Genomic DNA, 25520 nt, shown 5'->3' with positions numbered 1-25520 from the left:
AAATGAGTCACCCAAAGGCTAAAAGCTGCTAGGATGAATGAGCTCTTACCCAAGGGCCCAACACTGTGTCAAGGTGGGAGCCATCAAATTCTGGAAGTGCCAAATGTAGTGAGTGCCAAATTCTGGAAGTGCCAAATGTAGTCTTCCGGGGCAAGAGTTGGCACCTGCCTTCTAGGGGCATATCCCTGAGCAAGTGGAGATGAGACTCATATACAGGAAATAGTAACCAAGGACAGGGGTGCAGGAGACAGGGAGGGAGGGAACCAAAGCAACTCCAGCACCACCTCGTGAGACCAGTACCTCAGACGCCCCCTAGGTACCTAAGTACCCTGCCCCTCATAGACCACTGTGTTGTATCCCCCAGAAGCTGGACAAAAACCAATCCCTTGGTTACATGGGAAGTATGCAGGCTTTGGAGTCTGGTGAACCTATGTTTGAATCCTAGTCCCTTCACTCACTGCCTGAGGGATTTAACCATCTTTGGCCCAGGTTTTTATCATCCATACATTGGAATGGAAATGACAATACCACCTCAGAAGGCTGTTTTAAAGAAGTGATTCCTATGAAGTGTCCAGTCCATAGCGACACTTAGGGTGTTATGGTCCCTTCTACTCCCAGAGTGCGTAGCCAGGCAGGCTGGCCTGAGGCCTCCCCTGCCCTCTGACCCACTTCCCTCCCCTTTCTAGCCAGCAAAGCAGAAATCAAGTGGTGTATCTAATTACAGAGGCAATTTACTGTGAATTTTAAAGAGAACCCTACAGGCCTCTCCCATGAGGGGAGAAGAGAAGGATAAAGGAAGCATTGTTGGGAGTGATGACAGAAGGGAATAGGATGGGGGTGTTGTCTGTGCTCCCCATCCTGGGTATCTAGCAGGTGTGCCCAACAGACCCTGTGTGAGTCCTCTTTTGTATGTGTCCACGTACAGGCCCCCCATGTGGTATGTCCCCATCATTTCTGGTATGGGGCCCCACCGACATGTATCCTGATAGGTGTGTGTGTGTGTGTGTGTGTGTGTGTGTGTGTGTGTGTATATATATATATATATATATCTCAGTGTATTGTGTTGTTCTCTCCCAATGTATATTACCAAATGGGCCCCCCATGTGGTATGTCATGTCCTCACAGAAGTATCCTGGTGAGCATGTCCCCGTACATGTCCCAGTATGTGTATTCCCCTGCACCCAATATACACACATGAGTTTATGTACAAACCTCATGTACATCTCCTGGTATGGATGTCCCCTCCAAATTTATTGCTCCCTGTGTGTGTGTTTGCCCCTGCATACACATATATCCCAGTGGTGTGTGTGCCTTCCCCCACAGAGTGAAGACCTCACAGGCCGAGTTGTGGAGGACATGGAGGGTGCTTCCCAGGCCAACCAGCGGCGCATGAATGCCGACCCACTGGAGGTGATGCTGCTCAACATGGGCTACCGGATCACAGGCCTGAGCAGTGGGGGTGCTGGGGCTTCTGACGACGAGGACAGCTCCGAGGGCCAGGTTCAGTGCCGGCCCAGCTAGACCCTCCTAGCTCTGGTCCCCAGCCTCTGCTACTGGCTGGACCCTCCGCCATGGGCAGGAGGTCAGGGGGTTCTGTTTTGGTTTGTCTTCCCCCCCTCCCCATTTTTTCATTTTCCTGTTTTGTTTGTTAGTTTGGCATTGGGGGTGGGGGGTTGCTACAACTTGCTGGCTTTCAGACTTTTGGGCAGATTGCCCCTTGACTGGTCCCAGCCCTGAGCAGAAGAGCAGGAGGGGAAGCCCCTCTTAATGCCCCCCCACCTCCCGCTTCCATGTCCCTGGAGGGCTCTGGCCTGCCTCAGGTTGGGAGGCAAGGGCTGAAGCTGTCTTCAAGGACTGCCCTATACTTCAGTTGGCGGCAGGAAGGGGAGTGGAATTCCAGTCCGTAAGGGCTAGCCTTGTCCTGTTGCCACTCTTGCTCCTATGGGCAAGGCTAGCTCCTCTGTGGCTTCAGGGAAGGTTCTGAAAAAGGATGGGGTCCCACCCTCCCTCCAGAGCTACCATGTCGGGGTGGAAGCAGAAGGAAAGTGGGAGTTCTGCAGTAGGCAAGACCAGCCCCCTGCCTGGGCAGTAGAGCGACCTCGCCCTTCTCCCAGTGCTGGCTCTGGACCCTGCGCCTGCTCTCGTTGGCCACCCCTGGGGGCTTAGCCTTTCCCAAGGGCCCTGGCAGAGGGTAGGGCACCATGCCCGTACCTTTCTGCACTGCACTACGACTACTCCCACTCCTCTTTCTGGGGGCTCCTTGGCCTCACTGTGACCTTTCTGCCAGAGCTCCCAGCCAGTCCTACTCTGCTGAGGTGGCGCTCCCCGCTAAGGGCCCATTCTGCCCTCCCTTCCACCCCACTTGCTGAGCCGCCACAAAGACCAAAGAAGTGATGGCTTTTCTCTGTCCCCTGCTGCTCTGGGGGGAGGGGGGGTCTCCGGAGCCACTCAGATGGGAAAATCCCTAACTCGGCCCCCTCCCTCCTCAGCAGCCCCAAGCTTAACACTGGACAGCGGTCACCCACCACCCACCAAGCCTCTCTCTGCCCCCTGGTCTCAGCTGGGAGCTGCTCCTGAGAGTGGCTCAGCCTTCCTCCCCTCTCCCTCCCTCTCCTTCTCTCTCCCTCTCCCCTTAGTGCTTACTTGGCTCCAGCCCTCCAGCTGCAGCCTCTGGGGAGCAGCAGCCTCCCTCCTTCCCTCCCTCTGCCTGGTCTCTGCCAGGTGCCTCCTCTCAGTCAGGCTTTAGAGCAGCCCTGGAGACAGGAGGGCCATGTTAAAAGCTTTTTCACAGTTTTAAGAAGAAGGTTGGGGGGCGGTGAGGTTAGTGGTGGGGGGTCTGGCACCATCTCGTCATTGCTTTAATCCCAGCAACACAGGTGGCAGCTTCTCCCCCCTTCCTCCCCACCCAGTCCCTCTCCCACCCCTCTCTTCTAGCTTGGTAATGAAGTATATTTATTGGTGAAGGAAACAGCTGCTGCTGCTTTTCCTGCTGCTGGGACTTGCTCCCCTGTCTCTTCTCCATGACCTTTCTCGAGCCAGGGAGGGGAAAGCAGGAGTACTGGGGCTGGGCCCTGGGGCCCAAGGACCAGCAGGGGCCCCTTTGCTTTCCTGTGTTCGAGACACCTGCCATTTCCTCTCTCCCTGCCTCCCTCCCACCCTCCCTCCCTCCCTGCCTTCTGCCCCCTGCCTGCCCAGCCTGGGCCCTGCAGTGTGGAGAGACACATAAGCCTTACTGTCCTCTGGGGGCAGGAGCCGAGCCTTTTTGTTGCTTCGCTCCCAGGAGAGTGAGGGTGACGCAATTGATTAAAACCATTTTGTTCTAGGTGTGGCTGCTGGCATTTGTGGGGTGTAAATGGGTCTTGGAACCAAAATGAGGGTAACTGATCCTTCACTTCTGTAGCTATGTGACTTTGAGTGACCATACCTCTACAGGGTAGAATGAGGCCTGTCTTGGAGGATCCCTGTGAGCAGTGGCCACCCAGCATAGTAAGGCTGAGTGCAACAGAGCCTGCCACTGGTGGCTATGAATTGCAGTAATCAGCTTTCACTCTCCTGGCTGTTTTCTCATCTCTAAAATAAGGAGGTTGAAGTCTTAGTAGCTTTTCAGCTTCTAAAATCATCCCAAACAAGAAATACACATTTTACATTGTGACCCAAGATACCCATACTTATTTGTATGTATACATAATGAACATAAGTTTCATGCAATAATATTTACCTTTGCTACATGCAATGTGTTCTATTTACCAATCTATTTTATTAAGGAGAAAAAAAATGCTGGCCACAACCCACTAAATGGACTTCACAAACCTACAGTTTTTTAATGTGCCCTGAATTAGAGGATTTATTAGACCAGAGGTTCCCAAACTTTCTCAGCTCACAGCACTCACCTCAGCACTAGTGGCTCAGTCATTTTCTCATGGAGCCTTTAAACCATAAGAAATGCCTAACAGTTCTATTTATCAAGTATTTATGCTCAAATCACATAACGAGAATTATGTCCTACTAAGTCATTTAAAAAAAAAAATAGTACATATGAACTAAAGGGAAACAATACTTTTATTTCATTCTTAAATACAGTAAGTAATGGGATCAGTGTGCTTGTTGGGCACTATAAAACTTGTCACATTTTCTAATCAGATTAGACACTACTGCCTTTATTTCCTGTTCTGCATCAACTTTCAGTTGCTTTTTATCACAGCAACCACTAAAAACCCAGCTCCTCAAAGATGACATAACCATAAGAATGTATCACAACCTAATGATGAAACTATGAACTAACTACGTTGAACTAGTAGATCTCTTTGTAGCCAATAGATGTCGAGTATCTCCCAAATTTAAAATCCTACCATACCGCCTAAAATTTGTTATGGCACCTCAAGGTTGTTGATGCATAGTTTCAGGACTGTAGTTCAATATTGTGGGAATAATAGCTTCATTCCTGAAACGTGATTCTTCTGTTTGTACATTTGGAAAGAACAGGGGGTGATGAGGAGGCAGCAGGGTATGTTAGGGTATGCTCAGTTTAGTGCAGGAGACTGGAAGGAGATCCTGACAGAAACAGGTGCTCCAGACAGAAACACCTATTGTGGTGTTATGAAGCAGGTGCTTTGGACTAGTATCACTTCTTCGTGCCCAAGTTGAAGTCTGCAGAAACTTCAAGACATTTGCAGACCAGGCAAGGGAGGGACAGTGTTACAGATCAAGAGAGTATTGTAAAGTCCCAGATTGCCTCCTGGAGCCTGAGTGATTCAGTTCAGCTGCACTGTAGATGTTGGGGTGGCTCATGGGCTGAAGGGGCAGTCCAGTTATAGAGGACTCTGTGCTTGGTAAGAGGCTATAGGCCTGTCAGCAAGGAGGAGCCACTAGAAGACTTCATTCACCAGGCGTTCCCTTTCATTTGGAGTTGGTATTCACCCTCCCCCCCCTTTAAAATACTTTGTTTTTTTAGAGCAGTTTTAGACTTATTCATTTTTATTTATTTTTGCATGTGTGCACACACGCGCCCATGAGCCGGGGGGGTGGGGGGAGGTTGGGAGGGCAGACAGAGAAGCAGACTCTCCCCTGAGCAGAGAGCCCGATGGGTCCTGGTGTCATGACCTGAGCTGAGCTGAAGGCAGACACTTTTTTTTTTCTTCTTAAAGATTTTATTTATTTATTCATGAGAGACAGAGAAAGAGAGAGGGGCAGAGACACAGGCAGAAGGAGAAGCAGGCTCCATGAAGGGAGCCTGATGTGGGACCCGATCCCAGGACTCCAGGATCATGCCCTGGGCAGAAGGCAGGCGCTAAACCGCTGAGCTACCCAGGGATCCCCCTGAAGGCAGACACTTAACTGACTGAGCCACCCAGGTGCCCCAGGCCTACATGCAACTGAGCAGATAGTAAAGTCAAAGAACAAAGGAAGATTGGCACTACTCAACTTCAAGATTTATCATAAAGTTACAATAATAAGACAGTGTGGTATTGGCAAAGGACTAGACAAATAGATCATTGGAATGAGTAGAGAACCCTGAAGTAGATCCACATAAATATAGTCAGCTGATCTTTGCCAAAGGAGCAAAGTCAATTCAATGGAGAAAGGATAGTCTTTTCAATAGATAGTGCTGGATTTAAACACTATACACCATTCACAAATGTTAACTCAAAACGGATCATGGATCCAAATGTAAAACACAAAACAATAAAATTTCTAGAAGATAAACAGGAGAAAACCTGGGTGACCTTGGGTTTGGTGATGAGTTTTTAGAAACAACATCAAAAGCACAATCCATGAAAGAATAAATAAATTGGGTTTCTTTTTTTTTTTTTAATTTTTTATTTATTTATGATAGTCACAGAGAGAGAGAGAGGCAGAGACACAGGCGGAGGGAGAAGCAGGCTCCATGCACCGGGAGCCTGACGTGGGATTCGAACCGGGGTCTCCAGGATCACGCCCTGGGCCAAAGGCAGGCGCCAAACCGCTGCGCCACCCAGGGATCCCTAAATTGGGTTTCATTAAAAACTTCTGCTCTACGAAGTCATTGTTACCAAAATGAAAAAGACAAGCCAGGACTGAGAGAAAATGTTTGCAAAACATGTCAGATAAAGGCATTGTACCCCCAAATATACAAAGATCTACAAAGAACTCTTAAAATTCAACAATATGAAAACAACCTATTTTAAAAATGGGCAAAAGATCTGAATAGACACCTCACCAAAGAGGATTACAGGGGACTAATGAGCATACAAAAAAAAAAAAAAAAATGCTCAGCATTGTGTCATTAGGGAATTGCAAATTAAGTCAACAATGAAATATCATCACCCATTAGGATGCCTAGAATCCAAAAACTGACAATACCAAATCCTGACAAGGATGTGGAGGACCAGGAATTCTCATTACTGGTGTGAATGCAAAATAGTACGGCCTCTTGAGAAGATAGTTTGGCAGTTTCTTACAAAGCTAAATATATAGTCTTTCCATAAGATCCAGCAATCGCTCTCCTTAGTATTTACCCAAATTAGTTGAAACTTATGTCCAAGTTGGAAGCAACCAGGAAGTCCTGTAAAAGGTGAATCAGTAAATTGTGATATAGCCACATAATGTATTATTCAGTGATAGAAAGAAATGAGCTATCAAGCCACAAAAACATGGAGGAAGCGTAAATGCATATTGTTTAATGAAAAAAGCCAGTCTGAAGGCCACACTGTATGATTCCAACTATATGACATTCTAGAAAAGACAAAACTAGAGAGAAAAAAGTTCCCTTGTGCTCCATTTTTAATGTGCTTCCGCATATATGACTCACCCAAAGCTCTTACCAGCCGTACTGGTAAGAGAGGCGGGGGTCGGATAAGCCCTCTCAGTGAATGCACAGCCAAACAATCCTTTTTAAAATTTTTGTTTTATTTTTAAGTAATCTCTACACCCAATGTGAGGCTCACAACCTCGGGATTAAGAGTCACATGTGCCACCAACTGAACCAACCAGGTGCCCTGGCAAGCAAAACAGACATTAGAATTGGGCCCCCTGTGGGGCACCTGGGTGGTTCAGTTATTGAGCGTCCAAGTTTCTATCGCAGCTCAGGTCCTGATTTCAGGGTCATGAATTCAAGTCCCTGCCACCACATTGGGTTTCACACCAATGGAGCCTACTTAAAAAATAAAATTGGGTCCCCTGTTTGTGGTGAGCAGTTGTAGCCCTTAGAGGTCTGCTCCCCATCTCCATGCTTCAGCACATGCTGAAATGTGGCTGCAAAATGTAAAGAGCAATGAGAGATCATCTAGCTCAGAGGTTCTCCACTCTGGCTATACCATCAGAATCACCCAGAATATTTTTTGGGGGGATGGTCAGAGGCAAGAAGAATCTTAAGCAGCCTCCATCTGCCCTCAACATGGAGCCTGACCTGGAGCTTGATCTCATGGCCCGGAGATCATGACCTGACCCAAAATCAAGAGTCAGACTGAGCCACCCAGGGGCCCCTCACCCAGGATACTTTAAACAATGTCCCACCCCAGAGATTGTTTTAATTGATCCGAGGTGGGACTCAGGAATCCATCCATTAGTTTTAAGCATCCCAGATTCATTCTAAGTATGGCTAGAGCTGAGGATCACTGATCTAACCCTAAAGTCTACATTTTCTGAAGAGACAGAGTTCCAAAGAGGGGCAGGAAAAAGGTATGAGCTGTCCAAGGACTCCAGTGAGTTACAAGCAAAACCAGGGTGGGGTGGGGAGGGTGCATATTTAATTTTATAAGGCAGGGGGCACCTAAGTGTCTCAGTCGTTGAGTGTCTGCCTTTGGCTCAGGGTGATTCCGGGGTCCTGGGATCGAGTCCTGCATCAAGCTCCCCACAGGAAGCCTGCTTCTTCCTCTGCCTGCCTCTGCCTCTCTCTCTCTCTCTCATGAATAAATCTTAAAAAAAAAAAAAAAAAAAAAAGGCACCAAAACCAGGACTAGATCCCTAAACTCTTATTCCTAGTCCAAGTCTTTTTTTTTTTTTAAGATTTTATTTATTCATGAGAGACATACAGAGAGAGGCAGAGACACAAGCAGAGAGAGAAGAAGCAGGATCCATGCAGGGAGCCTGACGTGGGACTCGATTCCAGGACTCCAGGATCACACCCTGAACCAAGGCTCAACTGCTGAGCCACCCAGGGATCCCACCTAGTCCAAGTCTTTAAAAATCATTTAAATATCATGAAACTTTTTTAACTCCTCCTCTGTGCCCAGCACTGGCTTAATGAAAGTGCATACAACAGACTAATCCCTGCCCTCCTGGTACCTCCACATTATTTGGAAGATGTGGAATAGAAATGCAGACTGTGCATCGTCCCTGAACATTGGATTTCAGTGGGAATCAGGAGTCCTCCCCAGTACATTCTCCCCACTGGTTTGCCAGGCTCTGTGTCTGGTATGGGTGGTAAAGGAGGAAAGCATTCTGATGGACATGATGGCAGGCATGGGGTACTCTATTGTTCAGTCTTGTTCTGCCTCCTGCTCTTGACTGGTTTCTTTTTTATATATATAAAATAGCCTGGTCCTAATGAGCTATACTTTGCACCTATTTTGTGGTGATTTACGGAATCTCAAGCTGGTCTCAGCCTCATGACTCTTCAGTAGACCTAAGAGGGGTCACCAGCAGAGACAGCCAGGGTTGAGGCTCAAAAACCCCAACTCTTATCTAATATGTGCTTAGATTTCAGAAAAGTTCTTGAACCTCTCTGGGCTCATTTTTCTCATCAGTAAAATGGGTATATTAATACCTGCTCCAGTTACTTCACTACATTGTAAGAAGGTCCCTAATCATAGATTATATGCATCAAAGTACTTTTTTTTTTTTTTTTTTTTTTTTTTTGCATCAAAGTACTTTTTAAGTAAGAGTTCTACAATTGTGATGTGTGGCTTTCACTGCTATAATAGCTAAAATTGAGTTTATTTGGGGCCAGGAGCTGTTCAGGTATAGCCTGTCAAATAAACCTTATAAGAACTCTATATGTGAATTACCGTTTCCCATATTAGATGTGAGGAAACCGATGCCAAGAGTCTCAGTTACTTTCCTAAGATATGACAACCACTGACAAAGCTTAGGTTGAAACACTGGGCTTGCTGGCTGACTCCAGAGTTCACATGTTTAACCGTCATACTTTACTGTCCACCAGGGTGTAGGAGATGTAGAATCTGGTCCTAGCTGTGCTTTCAATAATCTCAGGCAAGTTTGCCATCTATAAAACAGAACAGAGAAGGAAGTCGTTTTGTAAATTCTAATGTCCGAAGAGTCAGATTGTCTATTCTCCCCACCATGGAGAGGTTTGGAGCCATCCTGGAAGACAGTTCAGGGTTTAATGGGGGAGAATCCCAATGTCCAGGAGCCAGAGGAGATAATGAATGAGGCAGGAACAGAAAGGCTGAAGAAGAGAGGACTCCACCCTCCCATAGGCCAGACACACTGCATGATGCCCAGCAGCAACTCCAGCCTGCCCCTGACCGCCCACTGGCTTGGCCCTGCTTCCCTGGGGTTATTGATCGAGGTAATTCTTCCCCAGAGCCTGAAGGAGACCACCTATGATCAATAAATAGCAATGGTGGCATTCCCTGAGCACTTCCTATCTGCAGGTGCTGTGCTTGGCTACAGGGACCAATAGATCCAGTCAGACCCCTTCTCAAGGAGTTCACAGTCCCTCAGCGGAGACAGACACGTAAACAGCTAATGCTAATGCAAGTACACATGAATATTCAATAGGTAGAAACACAGCCTTCGTGCTCTGGGAGCAAAGAGGGAACATTTGCCAGAAACCTTGAAAGTAGTATGAGAGAGTAGGGGAAGGGCATTCCACTGAAGGAATAGTGTAAGCAAAGACATGAGGTATGAAGTGCAGGTCTCATTCTCTGAAGGGCAAACAGCTCAGTGAGGTTAACTCCAAGCAAGTCCCGAGGGCAATAGTGAGAGATGAGGCTTGAAAAGTAGGTTGAGGTTCAAAGCCAGACCATGGGGGCCTTGAATGCCAGGATGAGGAGTTAGATAGTGGAAGGCAGGTGGCGTGTGAGCCCCGGGGACTCATAAATGGAGCCAAGTGAGGGGGTGCCCTGACTCCCACCGAGAGAACGAGAGAACGTGCCCTGAGTTCACCCATCAAACAAGCAGCATCTTGCCCTCGAAGATTTCCCAGCTTGACAGTTCCGGCTCTACTATCCTTCCCTCCCCCAGCCAGCCCTATAAGTGGATCCAGATGGTCATTCCTATTTTAGGTCGGTGTGTGTGTTGAGGGGAGGGGTAGCTATGAATCCTATCAATCCTTTCCTGAGCTGCCTGTTAGTGGAGCTTCTTCCAGGACCCTGCTGTGATCCTCTGAGCCTGGAAGGAAGTGTTAGTCTGATGGAGATTTCCCATCTGTCTGTGGGTGATAGAGGTGGCAGCAGCAGAGGAGGCAAGGCACAGGCTAGGGAGGCTTTTACGTTGGGTGGGAAACCCAGGTGATGTGTGCATGTGAGATGGGGCCTGTGGAGAGACTGAGAGGTGGCGAGGGGAGAAGCCTGGGAGAGAGCCCCAGAGAAGTCAGAGGAGCTGGTTTCTTTCTCCAGGTACCTGGCCATCTTTATGCCTACGCTTCTGCAGCTGCCTAGGCCAAGGAGCTAAGGATCTTTGACTAGACGCTACTCCCAAGCACTGTGCCCAGCAACCTCCATGGGCCCCTTAAAAAAGCTTAGGACACCAAGAGGTAGCAGATGATAAAGACAGGCCCCTGTCCTAGGACAGTCTGTAGCCAGCATATGATACCAAGTTTATAAGTGTGTGCCATTTCATTCATTTTTGCAAATATTTATTAAGCAGATGCAGATGCTATTCTGCTAGAGACTACTAGGCACTAGGTTTACAGAAGTAAACAAATGTATTATCTGCCCTCAAGGAGTTTCCAGCCTAGTGTGGGATTCCAAAAATACAGTTAAAAATGTGCTTTGAAGGAAAAGAACAGGATGTCCCAAGGGAGATTAACAGGGGCCTTCTGATTTATCTTGGGAAGGACTCTCTGAGAAAGCCACATTTAATCTAAGACTTGAAGGATAAATAGAAGTTAGCCAGCGTGGGCAGCCCCGGTGGCTTAGTGGTTTACCAGGTTTACCACCGCCTTCGGCCCAGGGCGGGATTCTGGAGACCAGGGATCTAGTCCCACGTCAGGCTCCCTGCAGGGAGCCTGCTTCTCCCTCTGCCTTGTATCTCTGCCTCTGTATGTGTGGGTCTCTCATGAATAAATAAATAAAATCTTAAAAAAAAAAAAGTTAGCCAGCTTAAGAGGGGGGTGGGAACATTCAGCAGAGGAGTGTGTGCCAAGTCCCTGGGGGCATGAAAGAGTGTGGTACACGAGAGGAACTGAAAAAGAAGCCAGGGTGGCTATAGTGTAGTGAACAACAACAAAAAAAAGGTCTGATGATGCAGGGCCTTGCAAGCCATGGTAAGATATTTGTGTTTTGTCCTAAGTACAATGAGAAGCCACTAAAGGCTGTCAAGAGTAAAGGTGGTACTTGTGTTAGTACTACCACATTTGTGGCAGACCCTAAGAAAAACTTACTTTGGTTATTTATTCACCCATATACACAATATGTGACTAACGGGCGCCCACCAGCCAGAATTATGGATTGACTGTGATGACGGAAGAATATCTAAGGCAAAGACCTTCCTCAGAGCCTGTGATCCAGAAGAGATTACCTATCTTGATTGAATCAAGAAGTAATGTAATTTATTCATCAACAAACATATACTGCACACCTAATAAATTCCAAACTCTGTGCTAGATGCTGGTTGTTGGTCTTCAAGGATTCCACACTACACATGGGTCACAGGAGGGGCACAAACCTACTCAAAAATTTTTGAGAACATTAGAATCATTTTCAGCTGTGATATCTGTAAGGCCTTTATAAAACATCCATTCAGTCATTAAAACACATCTAGTGGGCATCTGCTCTGTACTAGGAGCTAGGCTAAGTACTGAAATCGAGGAGTTTAGAGTTCCATAACAGATATGTAACAGGACAGCAGGCTTTCTATAGGTCAGCATTGAGAGGGTAATTCAGTGGAAGAAAAAGACGTTCCCAAGAAGGCATAGCTCCCGTTTTTCTGATTTTGTCCCTACCTCCTCCTAGCCTGATTTTTAGCTGCTGTCTTCCTTCTCATCCCACATTTCCCCTTCCCATCCCAGCGGATTCCATTTTCTTTGGCTATCTTGGCATCCTTTAGAAAGCCCCCAAAACCCAAGATTTAAGCCTGCCTGCCTTATACTGGTTGTGTGTGATCTCAATTAATGAACTTCTTGAGCCTCAGTTTTTCCATTTGCGCCACGAAGGGTTCGGATCACATCTAAGGTTTGTGATTGCAACCAAGGTGATATTCACAGTCCTGTACCCTGCGCTCTGCAAAGCCTTTTCTTTCTTTGCACGGCTTCTTTCTTTGCACGGCTGCACGCATCCCCGCACCCCCAACCTCTGTGCCACCTGGCCAACACCAAGACGGCCCAGACAGCTCCCGGCAAGTCTCCCCTGCTCCTAGCACACCACACGGCATCTTAGTCTGGCCTTCCTCTGCGCCACCACCTCGTGAGAGACCACAGAAGGAAAAGGGCAAGGGACACAGACTCGGGTTCGAGCGTGGCCACTCACCGCACCTCTTGAGCCTCAGTTTCTCACTTGCAACCTGGGGGAAACACCTAAACTCGCTTGTCAAACCAGTTTATGGGGGTTAAAAGCAATGTATGTCCAGTGCTTGGCCCCTCAGGAAGCGCTCAATAAATAGCGACGGCATCGCGCCTCCTGGGAGGCCTCACGTTCTGAAGCACGGAGCTCTCGGTCTGGCTCCCGCGCCAGCCTGCGCGCTGCCTGAGGGCATCTCTCCCTCCGCGCGGTCGTGCGGCCGCAAACCCGCGAGGCTGGCCGGCGCCGAGGCACGGGGCCCCGCAGGCCCGGCCCAGAGGCTTGCGGCCCCGATTCCCAGGGGGAAGGCAAAGCCGGCGGACCCCACCTCCAGGAAGTGACGCCACGGGGCGAGCGGCGCCGGAGCCCGGGGCCCGCCGGAGCGGGGGACGCGCAGCATGGCGGAAGCGGAAGGGAGTTCGCCGCTCCTGTTGCCGCCGCCGCCGCCCCCACCCGGGATGGCGGAAGTGGAGGCACCGACGGCGGCCGAGACGGACAAGAAGCAATTCAGCGGCTCGGGCAGCAGCGCCATGGACGTGGACCGGAGCCGCTTCCCCTACTGCGTGGTGTGGACGCCCATCCCGGTGCTCACGTGAGTCTCGCCCGGCGTCCGCCGAGGGACGGGGAGAGTCGGGGGGGCGGGGAGGGCCGGGCCAAGCCTGCGGCTCCGACGTGCTGCAAGCCCTTCCCTCGGGTCCGGCCCGCACCCCTCGCCCAGTCACAGAACCCCGTCACCTGCGCCGTGCCAGTTTCTGATGACAGATGGGACTCGCTCCTCGCCCTCATGACACCTGGTGTAGTCAGGGAGAAGGACGGTTGTAGAGCGGCGGAAAAGGTCCTGTGTGTCTGGGAAGCGCAGGACCTGTGGGCGTACGGAAGAGGGGCCCCTCACCGGGGCTGAGGAGACACCTTCACTCATTCACTGCTTTATTCGTTCATTGAGCAAATGCTTGCTGATCACTTCTTTATACGCAAGACAGTCCAGAGGCGAGAGCCGGGAGTGTGGCTGGGACCACACTGCCTCCTGAGATGTCAACAGTGACGAGGGGCCCCAGAGATCTGGGAGTCCAGCGCTTTGTCTCCCAGGTGATGAGGCTGGAGATCACACGCAATTTCAGTTGCAAAGCGAGGTTAGGTCCCAGGATGTCTGCCTCCCAAGGCAGCGCGCCTTCCTTGACCTCCTTCTTTGTCAGGAGAGAGAGCAGGTGCTCCTGGGTTGGGGGAGCTGGTTTGCTCTCCTCCCTCAGCCTTGACAACTGCTAAAAACCACACCTCACAGTGCTGGACCATTGCTCAAGTTCTTTCACACCTATTTCCTCTGAATGTCACGGTCATTTTCTAAGGTAGTAATTTCACAGATGATGACACTGAGCTTCCGCTTTACCATTAAAGGTCTTGGTCAGGTTCACATGCCAGTGAGCAAGGGCATCCCAAACTCAGTCGACTTTCTGACTCCATAACATGCTCTCTTTTGATTGCCTCCCCTCACCTGATGAGATAAATTTGTTCCCTGTATCATAAACAGCCAAGTGGTGTGGAGAAGGGATCATTTTTCTGGCCTTATATGTTGATGATCCAAAAATGACTTTTTGTATTATGTTAAAATACTTCACTTGCTTGTGTTTTCAAATGTTTATGCATTTGGTTTAAAAGTTTTCAAGTCTGAATCCTTTAAAAATAAAAATGTTAAGAAAGTGTGTTCATTCATTCATTCATTCATTCAGTGTTCTTGTAATACATTTGCTAAGTTGACTCCTTTGTGCCTAGAGTAGTTCAAAGTGATAAAAACATAAAGTGACAAATGAAGCAGATAGGATCCTTGCTGTCACAGAGTTTAAATCATGGTGAAAGGAGATAGTAAACAAGTAAGCTAATAAAGTGCTTCTGATAGTGACTAGTGCTATGAAGAAAATAAAATGTTAACATGAGAATAACTGGAAGGGGTATTCAAGGAATATATCGGTTTTATTGAAAACCTGTCTTTTTTTTCTTAAGACCTCTTTGGTTTTTCCCTGTTCTCAGAAACACATTCATAGAATCCCTCTTTTCCAGAGACCTGGTAACAACATCAGGTGGAGGCATCATGATCCCCAGTCAGCTGGGCAGGAACAGCTCACACCCCATTTCTGTTCTCACCTATGTGCATGTGTTCATAAAATAAATAAGCCAGAGTTCCCCCGTCAAACCTCCAGCAGAAGGGGGAGACAGAGAGGAACTAACCATCGCAGTGCATCGTGATGATAGCTGACCTAGAGTGCAGAACTAGGAATAGATGTGGCACAAGGAACTGTCTGTCATCTGTCTTTGGAAAGGGGATCAAAGAGGAGGCAAATGAATCCAAGGATCTGTCCACCCCTCAAAGATGTTGATAATTCTGCATGAAAAGCCAGATAATAGCTACTGCTACTAATAAAAGCAGCTAAGATTGAATACATGCTCTGTTCTGGACTCTATTCTAAGCATTTTATATTCATTATCTCAGTCCTTATGTCAACCTAATGAAAATAGATACTGTCATCCCCATTTTGTAGATGAGGAAATAAAGGCTTAGAAGCCAGCGTGAGGCTCTTTCCACTGAGATAGTCTACCAGGTGGAGCTCTCCAAGGTTAGGAACTTCCTAACTTCTTTCCTTCCTTCCTCCCTTCCTTCAATGAGTAATTATTGAGGATCTATTATGTACTGGGTCTGAGTAGACAGTAGTCCACAAAGCAGCTTTGGAGTTTGCCTTCATGGTGCTTCCAGACTGACAAATACTTAGAGAGTTTCTTCTCTGAGGCTTCCCTAGGCTGAGGGCTCTGCTGTTGTCTCCAGCCTTTACTCTGATTTCCGGCACAGCTGTGGTATGTGGGTTACTGGTCAAACCCAGACCTTCTCCCCATCCAGATGAAAGGAACTGAGATGGGGGTGGAGGGTGGTTTCTGAAATCAGGGTCTGAGAAAAGCCAGAGGAGTTACTTTCCCATAATTCTGAGTGTCTAGCCTATAGCCACCATAGCTCTTTAGCAACTTATTCTATGCCAGTCCAGCCAATTAGATAGCAAGTACTTATCGAGCACTTCATGGTAACGACATTGAGCAACTACAAATGCAAGGAAGTGTGTTAAGCACTTCGCAAACATAGCCTGTTAATCCTCAGAGTAGCCCCACATTGAGGTATTTATTACTATCCACCTCTCACTGACAAAGTTGGGAATGAGTAACTTGCCCAAAACAAAGTCAAGATTCAACCCAGCTCTGAATTCAGAGCCTGACTTCACTAAAAAATTCAGGACATTCCGTCATTCATCATTTATCAGTCAATGAATTCTTAGCTCCAGCTGCATGCCAGGCACTGTTCTGGGGACTGTAACAAATAAGGAAATCCCTGCTTTCTTGGAGTTTATCTACTAGTGGGGAAAGACAGTATCCCTGTGAGTAAACAAGATTAATTTCAGATAGTAGTAGATACTATGAAGAAATTAAAGCAGAGTGATGAGATCTGGGATTCCTGGGGTGGTATGTGGCTGCTCTAAAAACCATGGTCAGGGAAAACCTCCCAATTGAACAGTCAAGCTGAGGCCTAAATAATGAGAAGCAGCCAGCTGTGTGAAGCTCTGGAGGAAGAGTGTTTCAGACAGAGGCAAATGCAAAAAGCATTGAAGTGGGAAGATTTGGTGTGTTTGAGGAACCTGAAGCAGGCAATGTAGCTAGAAAGAGGGGTGAGGTGATATCAAGGAATAAGCAAACCCAAACTGTTGGAAGGAATTTTAAGTATATTTTAAGTATAACAGGAAGCCATTAATGAGTGTTAAGCAAGGGAACAGTGGAACCTGGATTATGTTCCCAAGACACGGCTCTGGCCACATCATCCTTTCAGATGCCCGGGAAGCAGACCTAGGAAGGCCTTTGTCCCATTGGTCATAAAACTGCCCAGCGTTCTTTTTAAGGATCTTTTGAATCCATCTGCGTCTCAGCCACCTTACCACCCACCAATACTCTAGTCAGGATCACCATCATCTCTTGCCAGTATTCCAAAACAGTCTCTGAACTGGCTGCCTTTCTTCCCTCCACTCTTGGTCCCCTCACGTCCTCCAGACACATGCAGCACTTTGATGCTTTGGAGTTTTGCTTTCTGCCTGATGACAGACATCCTGTCCTTTCACGGGTCAGGGTTGAAAGTCACCTCCTCTGCAAAGCTTTTGCTGACTGCTCCATCCCCTAATGATTGCTTCCTTGAGCCAAACCTTGAGAGGTTTTACCTCTCCCTAGCAGGATGCAGCTTTCAAACCAGCACTCGGCCACTGGCCTTGTAATGAGTTCTCTCCCCACCCCCTCCCCACGAGTCCTCAAACTGGATCAGTCTGTTCAGCACCTACACCCTTGTAGTACCATGGTTCTCATGCCCTAGACAGATCAGGGGTTCCTATATGTTTTGCATATTGGGGTCCAACTGAGATTTGGTTTTTTAAAAATTTGGGCTTTAAGTTCCTGGAATACACCGTGCTTTTGTCTTCATTATCCTTCCACCTATTGTTACTTCATCATCTCTTAAGAGCAGCCATCCCTGAAACCCTTCCCCCACCAACAGATTGGTTTCAGTGTCTCCCTCTCACACTTTTTGTAACTTTTTTTTTTAAGATTTATTTATTTATTCATGATAGACATAGAGAGAGAGAAAGGCAGAAGACACAGGCAGAGGGAGAAGCAGGCCCCATGCCGGGAGCCCGACGTGGGACTCGATCCCGGGACTCCAGGATCGCGCCCTGGGCCAAAGGCAGGCGCCAAGCAGCTGAGCCACCCAGGGATCCCTACAGTGTTTGTTATGTCTCAATAAAAAAGTTACAAAAAGGGGATCCCTGGGTGGCGCAGCGGTTTGGCGCCTGCCTTTGGCCCAGGGCGCGATCCTGGAGTCCCGGGATCGAGTCCCACGTCGGGCTCCCGGCATGGGGCCTGCTTCTCCCTCTGCCTGTGTCTTCTGCCTTTCTCTCTCTCTATGTCTATCATGAATAAATAAATAAATCTTAAAAAAATAACAAACACTGTAAAGTGGACAAATCTTAAGTATGTGGTTCAGTGAATTATTGTATATGTATATACTCATGTCACCCAGGTGAAGATAGAGAGCATTTCCAGTACCAAAGGACTCCCTTGTGCCAGTTAATTCTGTCACAGAAATCACCCCTCTTTTCCCCTCTAGCACCATAGGTTAGTTTTGCCTCTTATAGTTTATATAAGCAGAGTATTTTTTTTAAGATTTTATTTATTCATGAGAGACACAGAAAGAGCAAGGCAAAGACATAGGCAGAGGGAGAAGTAGGCTCCCTGCAGGGAGCTCGACCTTGGAACTCCAGGATCATGCCCGGAGCCAAAGGCTGATGCCCAACCACTGAGCCACCCAGGCGTCCCCATATAAGCAGAGTATTATTCATGGACTTTCGTGAAAGGTTTCTTTCACTGCCTAATGCCTGTGAGAAGATGTGTTGTGTGTAGCAGAAGTATATTCTTTTTTTTTAATATTTTATTTATTTATTCATAGAGACAGAGAGGGAGAGAGAGAGAGGCAGAGACAAAGGCAGAGGGAGAAGCAGGCACCATACAGAGAGCCTGACGTGGGACTCGATCCAGGGTCTCCAGGATCATGCCCCGGGCTGCAGGCGGCGCTAAACCGCTGTGCCACCGGGGCTGCCCCTCTTTTTTTATTGTTACATACATTTAATTTCATGACTATACCCTAATTTACTTACTCATTTTGCTATTGTTGAACATATGGATTATTTCTAGTTATTTTTTTAAAAGATTTTATTTATTTTTTTTATTTATTCATGATAGAGAGAGAGGCAGAGACACAGGCAGAGGGAGAAGCAGGCTCCATGCCGGGAGCCCGACGCGGGACTCGATCCCAGGACTCCAGGATCGTGCCCTGGGCCAAAGGCAGGCACCAAACCGCTGAGCCACCCAGGGATCCCTTCTAGTTATTTTTAAAAGCAACTTTATTGGGAGAGGTGGAGAGGAGGATGGGTTAAACAAGTGACAGGTATTAAGCTGGGCACCTGTTTCAATGAGCACCAGCTGTTGTATGTAAGTGATGAATCACTAAATCCTACACTTGAAACTAATATTGCACTGTACATTAACTAGCTGGAATTTAAATAAAAACTTGGGGGGAAGACATCAACTTTATTGGGATATAATTTATATACAATAAAGTACATACATTTTAAATGTGCAGTTCAGTGAGTTCTGACAATGTTATTTTGAGCTATGCTGAATGAAGATGCTATGAGTATTCTTGTACCTGGCATCGGTGGACATTTGTTTCACCTGAGTGTCCACTCTTAAATGGGATTGCTGAGGCATAGAGTAACTGCTGGTTTTTGAAGGCAGTAGAAACATTTCCAGTTGCCCCCCAGCCTCCCCATACTCCATGTTACCATCCCTATGGTTTAGCCATTCTTAGGGTGCAGTGGTATTCCACTGTGGTGTTCGTTTGCACTCACCCCTCTTCTGTCCTTCCCCAGCCTCCCAGCCTCGCTAACTGGCACTCATTGCACAATATTCACATACTCTCACACTGGATGGAGTGTCCCCAGTGTCTTTCTGACCAGCTGAAAGACACCCTAAGCTCTGTCCCTTCCCTGTCTTTTTTCGCAGGTGGTTTTTCCCCATCATCGGCCACATGGGCATCTGCACATCCACAGGAGTCATTCGGGATTTTGCTGGCCCCTACTTTGTCTCGGTGAGTTCCCGTCTGGCCTCCCTCCAGTGAGTTCCAAGGCTTACGTGGAAGACTGGCCTGTCCTACCTGAGGCGGCTTTCCAGTCTGCCCAAGGCCCAGGAGAATGTAGGTACCAGACAGTCCTGGCACTGGCCCTCTGCTCTTCACCAGTGTTTGACCCCTCTCCCCCTTCTCTTGCCTCCAGGACAGGCCAGGAGGGCAGTGTGGCCAGAAGGATTCTTAAGTAACTGACCCAGTCCTTTGCCCATCCCTGGGGTACCAAGACATGGGGGGGTTAGAGGCAAGAGTGGAGAGTCAGACCATCCAGGAACCACATCTCTGGACCTTCAGAAGGTGGGAGTCACAAGGTGGGGACACGGGAGGCTGATGTGGTTCTCTGGGTGTGACCATGGAGAAGAGGGGGTGGGGCTTATAGAATGGAGCAGCTGTGTTCTTAGGGGATGTGCTCAAGATGGGTACAGTGGGCCTGTTCCAGATGAGCAGCAGCATCCTGCCTGTTGCCAGGGCATAGCTTTATCTCCATCAGAGGCTGGAATGAAGGGATGTGATGGTACCAGTCTGTTTGTATTAATAGTTGTCATGACCATCTTAACATGACAAAGGTGTTTTGCTCTTATATATTCTTATCATAATTCATCTTTGACCAGCTCTGTCAGCTGGGTCTTCTTGATTCTGAACCCAAAATCTGCCCCAGCCCTTGTATGGCAGGTCTGGAGCTTGGATGAAACATCCCTCATAGGAAGTATTCCCCAACCCCTAGACTTGCTCTGAATGATTCAGTCAGGTTACCAGACAGAGAAGAGCCTCTGTGGGCCACTGTTGTCGGGTCAGGTCAGAGAGTGTTGTCATTTATACCACAGAGGAAACTGCCTCCCCGTGAGCAATGTGAGATTGATCAGAGAACTTGGAGCAAATGAGGGCTAGAGAGAGTGAGAGAATTATACCTGGGAGCCACACAGAAGGGCAGTCGTGACTGGCCCTCCAAGTGTTTGGTTCCCGAGTGCAGAGCTCTGTGCAGTCCTGCTGAAATGCTGCCTTCTCACAGAAAAGCTGCTGCTGGCACTTTAAATGCTGTGCCAGCCCCAGAGCAGGGCCCAGATGCCACTTCTGCCCTCCTGACATACCCCCTTCTTAATCACTGCACTTCCACTGCTGGCCAGTCCTGTCTGCCAGGCTAGATGCAGGTCCTCCACTGACTTCTGCTCTTGTCCCTCAACAGGAAGACAACATGGCCTTTGGGAAGCCCGCCAAGTAAGTGATGAGCACCCATGTGACTAGCCTTAGGGCCAGGCCTTCTGGGACACAGTGAGAGTCAGCACCCCGAGAATGGGATGAGGGGAAGGATAGCCAGGCTCTCCTAGAGCAAACAGCGTGTGCCAAGCATCTCGTGCACCAGTCCCTGGCTGGGTCTTCACCCACAGACCATCTAGAGTTTGCCTCAGTTCTACAAGGTTGTATTCAGGTCCGTTGGAAGGATGAGGAAAGAAAAGGGTCACAATCATACGGGAAGTGGCAGAGCTGAGACTCATACCCAGGTATCTCATTCCAAAATCTAGATTCTTCTCCTCAGAAATAAACAAGCCATTTAAGGTATAAAGGAGGCACTGCTTGGAACTCAGCTGGAAATTTCTGGTTAGAATAAAAGTAGTCAGGCCCTCTGGGAGCTATTGGTATGTCTGGGTGTTTGGAATTATTGGTCTTCGTTTTTTTCTCTTTTTTTTTTTTTTTTTTAAGTGATCTCTACACCCAGCATGAGGTTTAAACTCAAAACCCCCAAGATCAAGAGTTACATGCTTCACCAACTGAGCCAACTCGTCACCCCTTAATTTTTTTCTGTCTTGGGGGCCCACTCAGCTGTGGGCCTGGTGACAATGTCTCTGTCATCAGTATGCTTAGAACAGCCCCTGTGGTCTGGGGCTGCCCCTGGTGAGTCAGGCCCCAGGGAGGAGTTGGTATCCCGCACAGCAGAGGCAGTCTGGAACTGGTTCCCCAACACTTGCTGACTTCTACAGGCAGGTGGAAATGTTGGCCAGGGACCTCTGGGCTGGATATCTGCTGCCAGGCTGTTTTTTTAAAGGCACCTGTTTCCAGACAGGAGCCCCTGCGCAGCCAGCCACAGGACAGGCACAGCCTCTAGGCTCCTCCACCAAGCTGTTCCCCACACAGCAGCCAGAGGGCGCCCTGCCCTCCCAGCACTTCCCATCTGGAGACCCTCTGGGCCCTCTGCCCCTTGGCATAGGCACTCTCACCCAACTCGAGGTCTGTGAGCTTCTAGCTCCACGGGCTCTTCTCCCATTCACCCTAGTCTTGTGTGGGGAAGGGAGGGGCAGAGAGCATGCTGCCTGTGAATAAACTCAAAGTGACATTCAGGTCCCCCACCATGTGGCCTCACCTGCATCTCCTGATTCCCCTTCCAGTGTTCTGTCACTCTGTTCCTATCTCTGACCCCTCCAGCCGTGCCCAGTCACTTAACTCCTGGTACATGCTGCACAATTTTGTGCCTCTCCCTCCATTCACACTGTGCCCTCTGCCTAGAATGCCCATTCCCTCTTCTGTACATGGCCAACCCCTCTTCCTTCAAACTAGATTCAGATGTCACCCCCGAAGCCTCTCATACTCCCCCATATCATCTCCAGGATTCACATGGCATCAGGCACGTCACACCATGTTGTCCACTTTGTGGCTCTTTTCCTGGACTTGCCTCACCCCTGCAGCCTCAGCACACACTCAGGGCCCTGCACAGAGCAGGTGTCCAGAACATTTGTGAGGCTATCTGTAAGAGAGGTGAGCCAATGCTCAGAACCCCCTCTCTCCTCCCAGGTACTGGAAGTTGGACCCTGCTCAGGTGTACGCTAGTGGGCCCAATGCGTGGGACACAGCTGTGCACGACGCCTCTGAGGAGTACAAGCACCGCATGGTAGGTGGGCTGCTCCTGATCACAGGAACTGGGGTGGGAGTTCCCCCACAGCCCAGCCTAAAGCAACCCTTCCTGCATCTCTAGCACAGTCTCTGCTGTGACAACTGTCACTCACATGTGGCGTTGGCCTTGAACTTGATGCGCTATAACAACAGCACCAACTGGAACATGGTGACGCTCTGCTTCTTCTGCCTGCTGTATGGGAAGTACGTCAGGTGAGCTATCCACCTGTAACTCACTTCTGGGGCTGCTCTCCCAAGGATCCCATCAGGGCCATTTGTGGAGTCCTGCAGCGAACAGGGACAAAGCAATTGCTGTTTGGAACCATGAGGGTTCTAGAGTAACTAGCTGAGATCCTGGTGGAAAGGAAGGTGACCATGCTGAAGTCTGTGCAATCTCAGCCACCTGCCTTGGCCTCTCTAAGCTGCAACTGCCCCTGGTCAAATGGAGGTAATGATTCTGGCTCCTTGGAGGGGCTGAGAGCCCACAGAGCCCTGTGCTCAGGTCAGGTGAACATGGAGACCCTCCAAGGAGGGGGTGGTAACTGCCCTACAGGATCCCTTCCCACCCTTCCTCATCAGAGGCAGGGTTCTGGGCAGGTGGGCCTTAGTGGTGGCCTGGGAGGACCTTTGAAGCCACAGGCTCAACCTGTAAGATCAAAGGCATTTTGACCTCAATTCTTAGGTTGAGGGAGCTCAGAGAGGTTGAGTGATTCACCCACCTGGGAGCCAGCACATGCCTGGTCTCACCTCGAAGCCTCTCTAAGCTTCTCGCTAGCTGTATGCATCATTAAGAGCTTCTGAAACGGAGACTCTTAGGGGTCTTTTTTTTTTTAAGTCCCAAAGTCTTTTAGAAGTCCCCAGAGAAGACCGTAACCATGGTCACACACAGACTGAGGCAGAGCCCTGACTCCCAGCCCCTCAGCTCTGGCCACACCATCATGCGCTAACTTGCTGATCCCTCCCCTCCCAGTGGACCTCTTGAGAGGGCAGCCCTTGGCTTCCACACCAAGAGTGAAGAGTTCCCCAGAGAGGGGTGATTGTGGATAGAGCAGTGAAGCCCAGAGAGGGTGGACACATCTCTTGTACTTGCTCAGTGAGATGTCAGATGCTACCAGGAACCTGGAACAGCCCTTGCCCGGGACTGTAATTGGCAGCCCTACAGCCCTACAGCTGAGCCAGGCTGGGCCCATTCCCTTGACTGACCAAATGTGGGGGTGGAGGAGTGGTTCCAGGAGCTTCCTCAGGAGCAGCAGCCCCATCTGGGTCAGTGGGCAAACAGGACTCTGTGAAACATACCCCACTCATCGGGTCTTCCTATTCAGACTCCTCTCTCTCTTCTCTGTCAGTGTCGGGGCTTTCGTGAAGACCTGGCTGCCCTTCGTCCTCCTCCTGGGCATCATCCTAACTGTCAGTCTCGTCTTCAACCTTCGGTGATGGCTGCGTCATGGCCCTGAGCCCACCAGATTCCTGAACAGACAGTTGCCACCCCTTTTGGTTCCAGATTCTTTCTTCTTGCCCCAAAAGGCAGGGATGGGTTTGCTGGTTAGACCCAGGGGTCTGGGCTAGACGGGATTGAATAGGGACTGAAGACAAGGGGGGTGGGGGTGTTTGCTTAGCGCTTCTCACTGGTCACTAAGAAGCTCCCTGTCCCCTCCTCCCCAGGCTTGTGAGCCCTGCCCTTGAGGCACCCTCTTTGTTCATCTGTTGGAAAGGCCTTAGCTTCCCTCTGTAGAGCTGCTCCTGCCACTGCCTGCTGGGCTTCCTCTGCCTCAGCCCAGTGCCTGATGGGGAAAGGGAGCACATTTGGACCACCGGACAAGGCAGCACAGGGGGCCAGAGCTGGAATTGGAGAACATCTGCCTGCCAGGGCTCTGGTCCCAGGGCAGGTGGAGTATACTAAGAAGTCTCCACAAGCTAATCTGCCCTAGGACTTTCACCACTAGACTCTAGAATGATCTAGTAGGGCTGGATGGGCCCCCGATCAGATGTCTGCCAGAAGCTGCACTAGGGGCAGTGTGCCCCATCTCCTGGCACCCTCCAGCCCATGTAGCCCCTGCTTCCCACTCACCCTGGGCTTCCCAGCACTTGAGCCCATCTTCCCCTGCAGTTGGGGGCCTGGGCTCCCCCAGCCAGCCTGGAGAGATGAGTGATGGCTGACAAGTCCAGGGTGACCACCCATAGACCAGAGCAGTGGAAACAAAGCTTGGGTCCCACCCCAGGTACAGGCCTCACCTGGGGGCACTGGTGATGGTGCCCCATAGGTCCAGGATGTGGTGGGGGGCATCAGAGCAGCCAGTGCCCAGGTAGCTGGAGGGGAGCTGTTTCCTCCCACCTGCCACTGGCGCCCCCTGTCTTCAAGTTGTGGAAAGGGCGTGTGCTGCCCCTCACTTCTGCTCTGTGGATTCCTTGCGGGGCTCCCTGGGCAGGGCAATAAAGAGTTTGACTCCAGACTGTGTCTTGTCCTTGTTTCTCCCTCCAGTGGCCCCTGGCCCCTCGAGCTCGTTTCTTCTTGATGTCCTTGAGTACCTCTGCCCCCTGGCGAGGGCTCTGGTTGCCAGGGCCATGGTTGAGTCCTCATCCAGTGCCTACGTCAGGCAGAGCTTACAGAGAGGTCCGCCTCCCTCAGGTCCCTCCTGCCCTGGGTCCAGGCTGTGGGAGCCCCCACCTTTCCACATGCACCATTCCAGAGCTTTCTCCTCCAGGCAGGTGAGTATTGAAACCCTCCTGTATTTCCTGTTGGGAAGAACTGGCAGTAGCATTGGGAGGTGGGGCTGTGCAGACCAGCGCCCTGGACCTGTCGGGTGCACAGCTGGGGATAAGCCAAGGTGATCACCCCGGCCTCTGGCCTCTCCATGTCCATCGGTCATATTGCCAAGTTCCTCATGCCCACCCCCAGTGATCAGGTCACTGGCCTGCCCTCCAACAAGACAGCAGAGACTGCTCATTTCTGGTCCTTTGCCTCCCACCTGTTGAAATTGTGGCCCTCCTTTCCAAGGCTTGGTGTAAAAGCCACTTCCTTGGTGACGTCTCTCCTAACCTTGCCATGTGTCATGTGTCATTTTAGTTGAACTAGCAAAGAATTTGGTCTCTGAATCCTGAGGGCCTTTTGTGTTCCTCCTGAGGGTGGCCTTGAGGACAGCCCTAGCTGCTCTGGAAGGGTCTATCAGCTTATCCCAGACCCTGCAGTGCTGGGGTTTCTCCAGAGCAAGAGAGATGTGCCCCCTCCC

At 49.5% G+C, this 25520-nt stretch overlaps 2 protein-coding genes across 8 annotated transcripts in view; both read left to right on the top strand.

The window, feature by feature from the left end:
- WDTC1 (WD and tetratricopeptide repeats 1) overlaps positions 1 to 3322 on the top strand; it is a 62984-nt gene extending 59662 nt beyond the window's left edge. For all 6 annotated transcript variants that reach the window (XM_049105748.1, XM_025446972.3, XM_025446974.3 and 3 more), the window contains one exon: positions 1324 to 3322. In XM_049105748.1, the coding sequence (XP_048961705.1) occupies positions 1324 to 1393 (70 nt within the window). In that variant the 3' untranslated portion in view covers positions 1394 to 3322. The remainder of the gene's footprint in view (positions 1 to 1323) is intronic.
- Positions 3323 to 12997: 9675 nt separating this feature from the next.
- TMEM222 (transmembrane protein 222) lies at positions 12998 to 24741 on the top strand. Of its 2 annotated transcripts, XM_049105754.1 has the most exons (7): positions 12998 to 13251; positions 18468 to 18569; positions 19290 to 19374; positions 20594 to 20625; positions 22195 to 22291; positions 22376 to 22506; positions 23640 to 24741. In XM_049105754.1, exons 1-7 carry the CDS (start codon positions 13058 to 13060, stop codon positions 23725 to 23727), a joined length of 729 nt encoding a protein of 242 aa, XP_048961711.1. In that variant the 5' UTR covers positions 12998 to 13057; the 3' UTR covers positions 23728 to 24741. The 2 variants fall into 2 exon arrangements, with proteins under 2 accessions (XP_048961711.1, XP_025303228.1); XM_025447443.3 differs by lacking the exon at positions 18468 to 18569 and having other exon boundaries at positions 13004 to 13251.
- Positions 24742 to 25520: the final 779 nt, after the last annotated feature.

This window comes from Canis lupus, chromosome 2, assembly GCF_003254725.2.
Source record: "Canis lupus dingo isolate Sandy chromosome 2, ASM325472v2, whole genome shotgun sequence".
Classification (NCBI taxonomy): Eukaryota; Metazoa; Chordata; class Mammalia; order Carnivora; family Canidae; genus Canis; species Canis lupus.
Note: the sequence above shows the minus strand (reverse complement) of the source record. Positions and strands in the feature narration are given on the sequence as shown.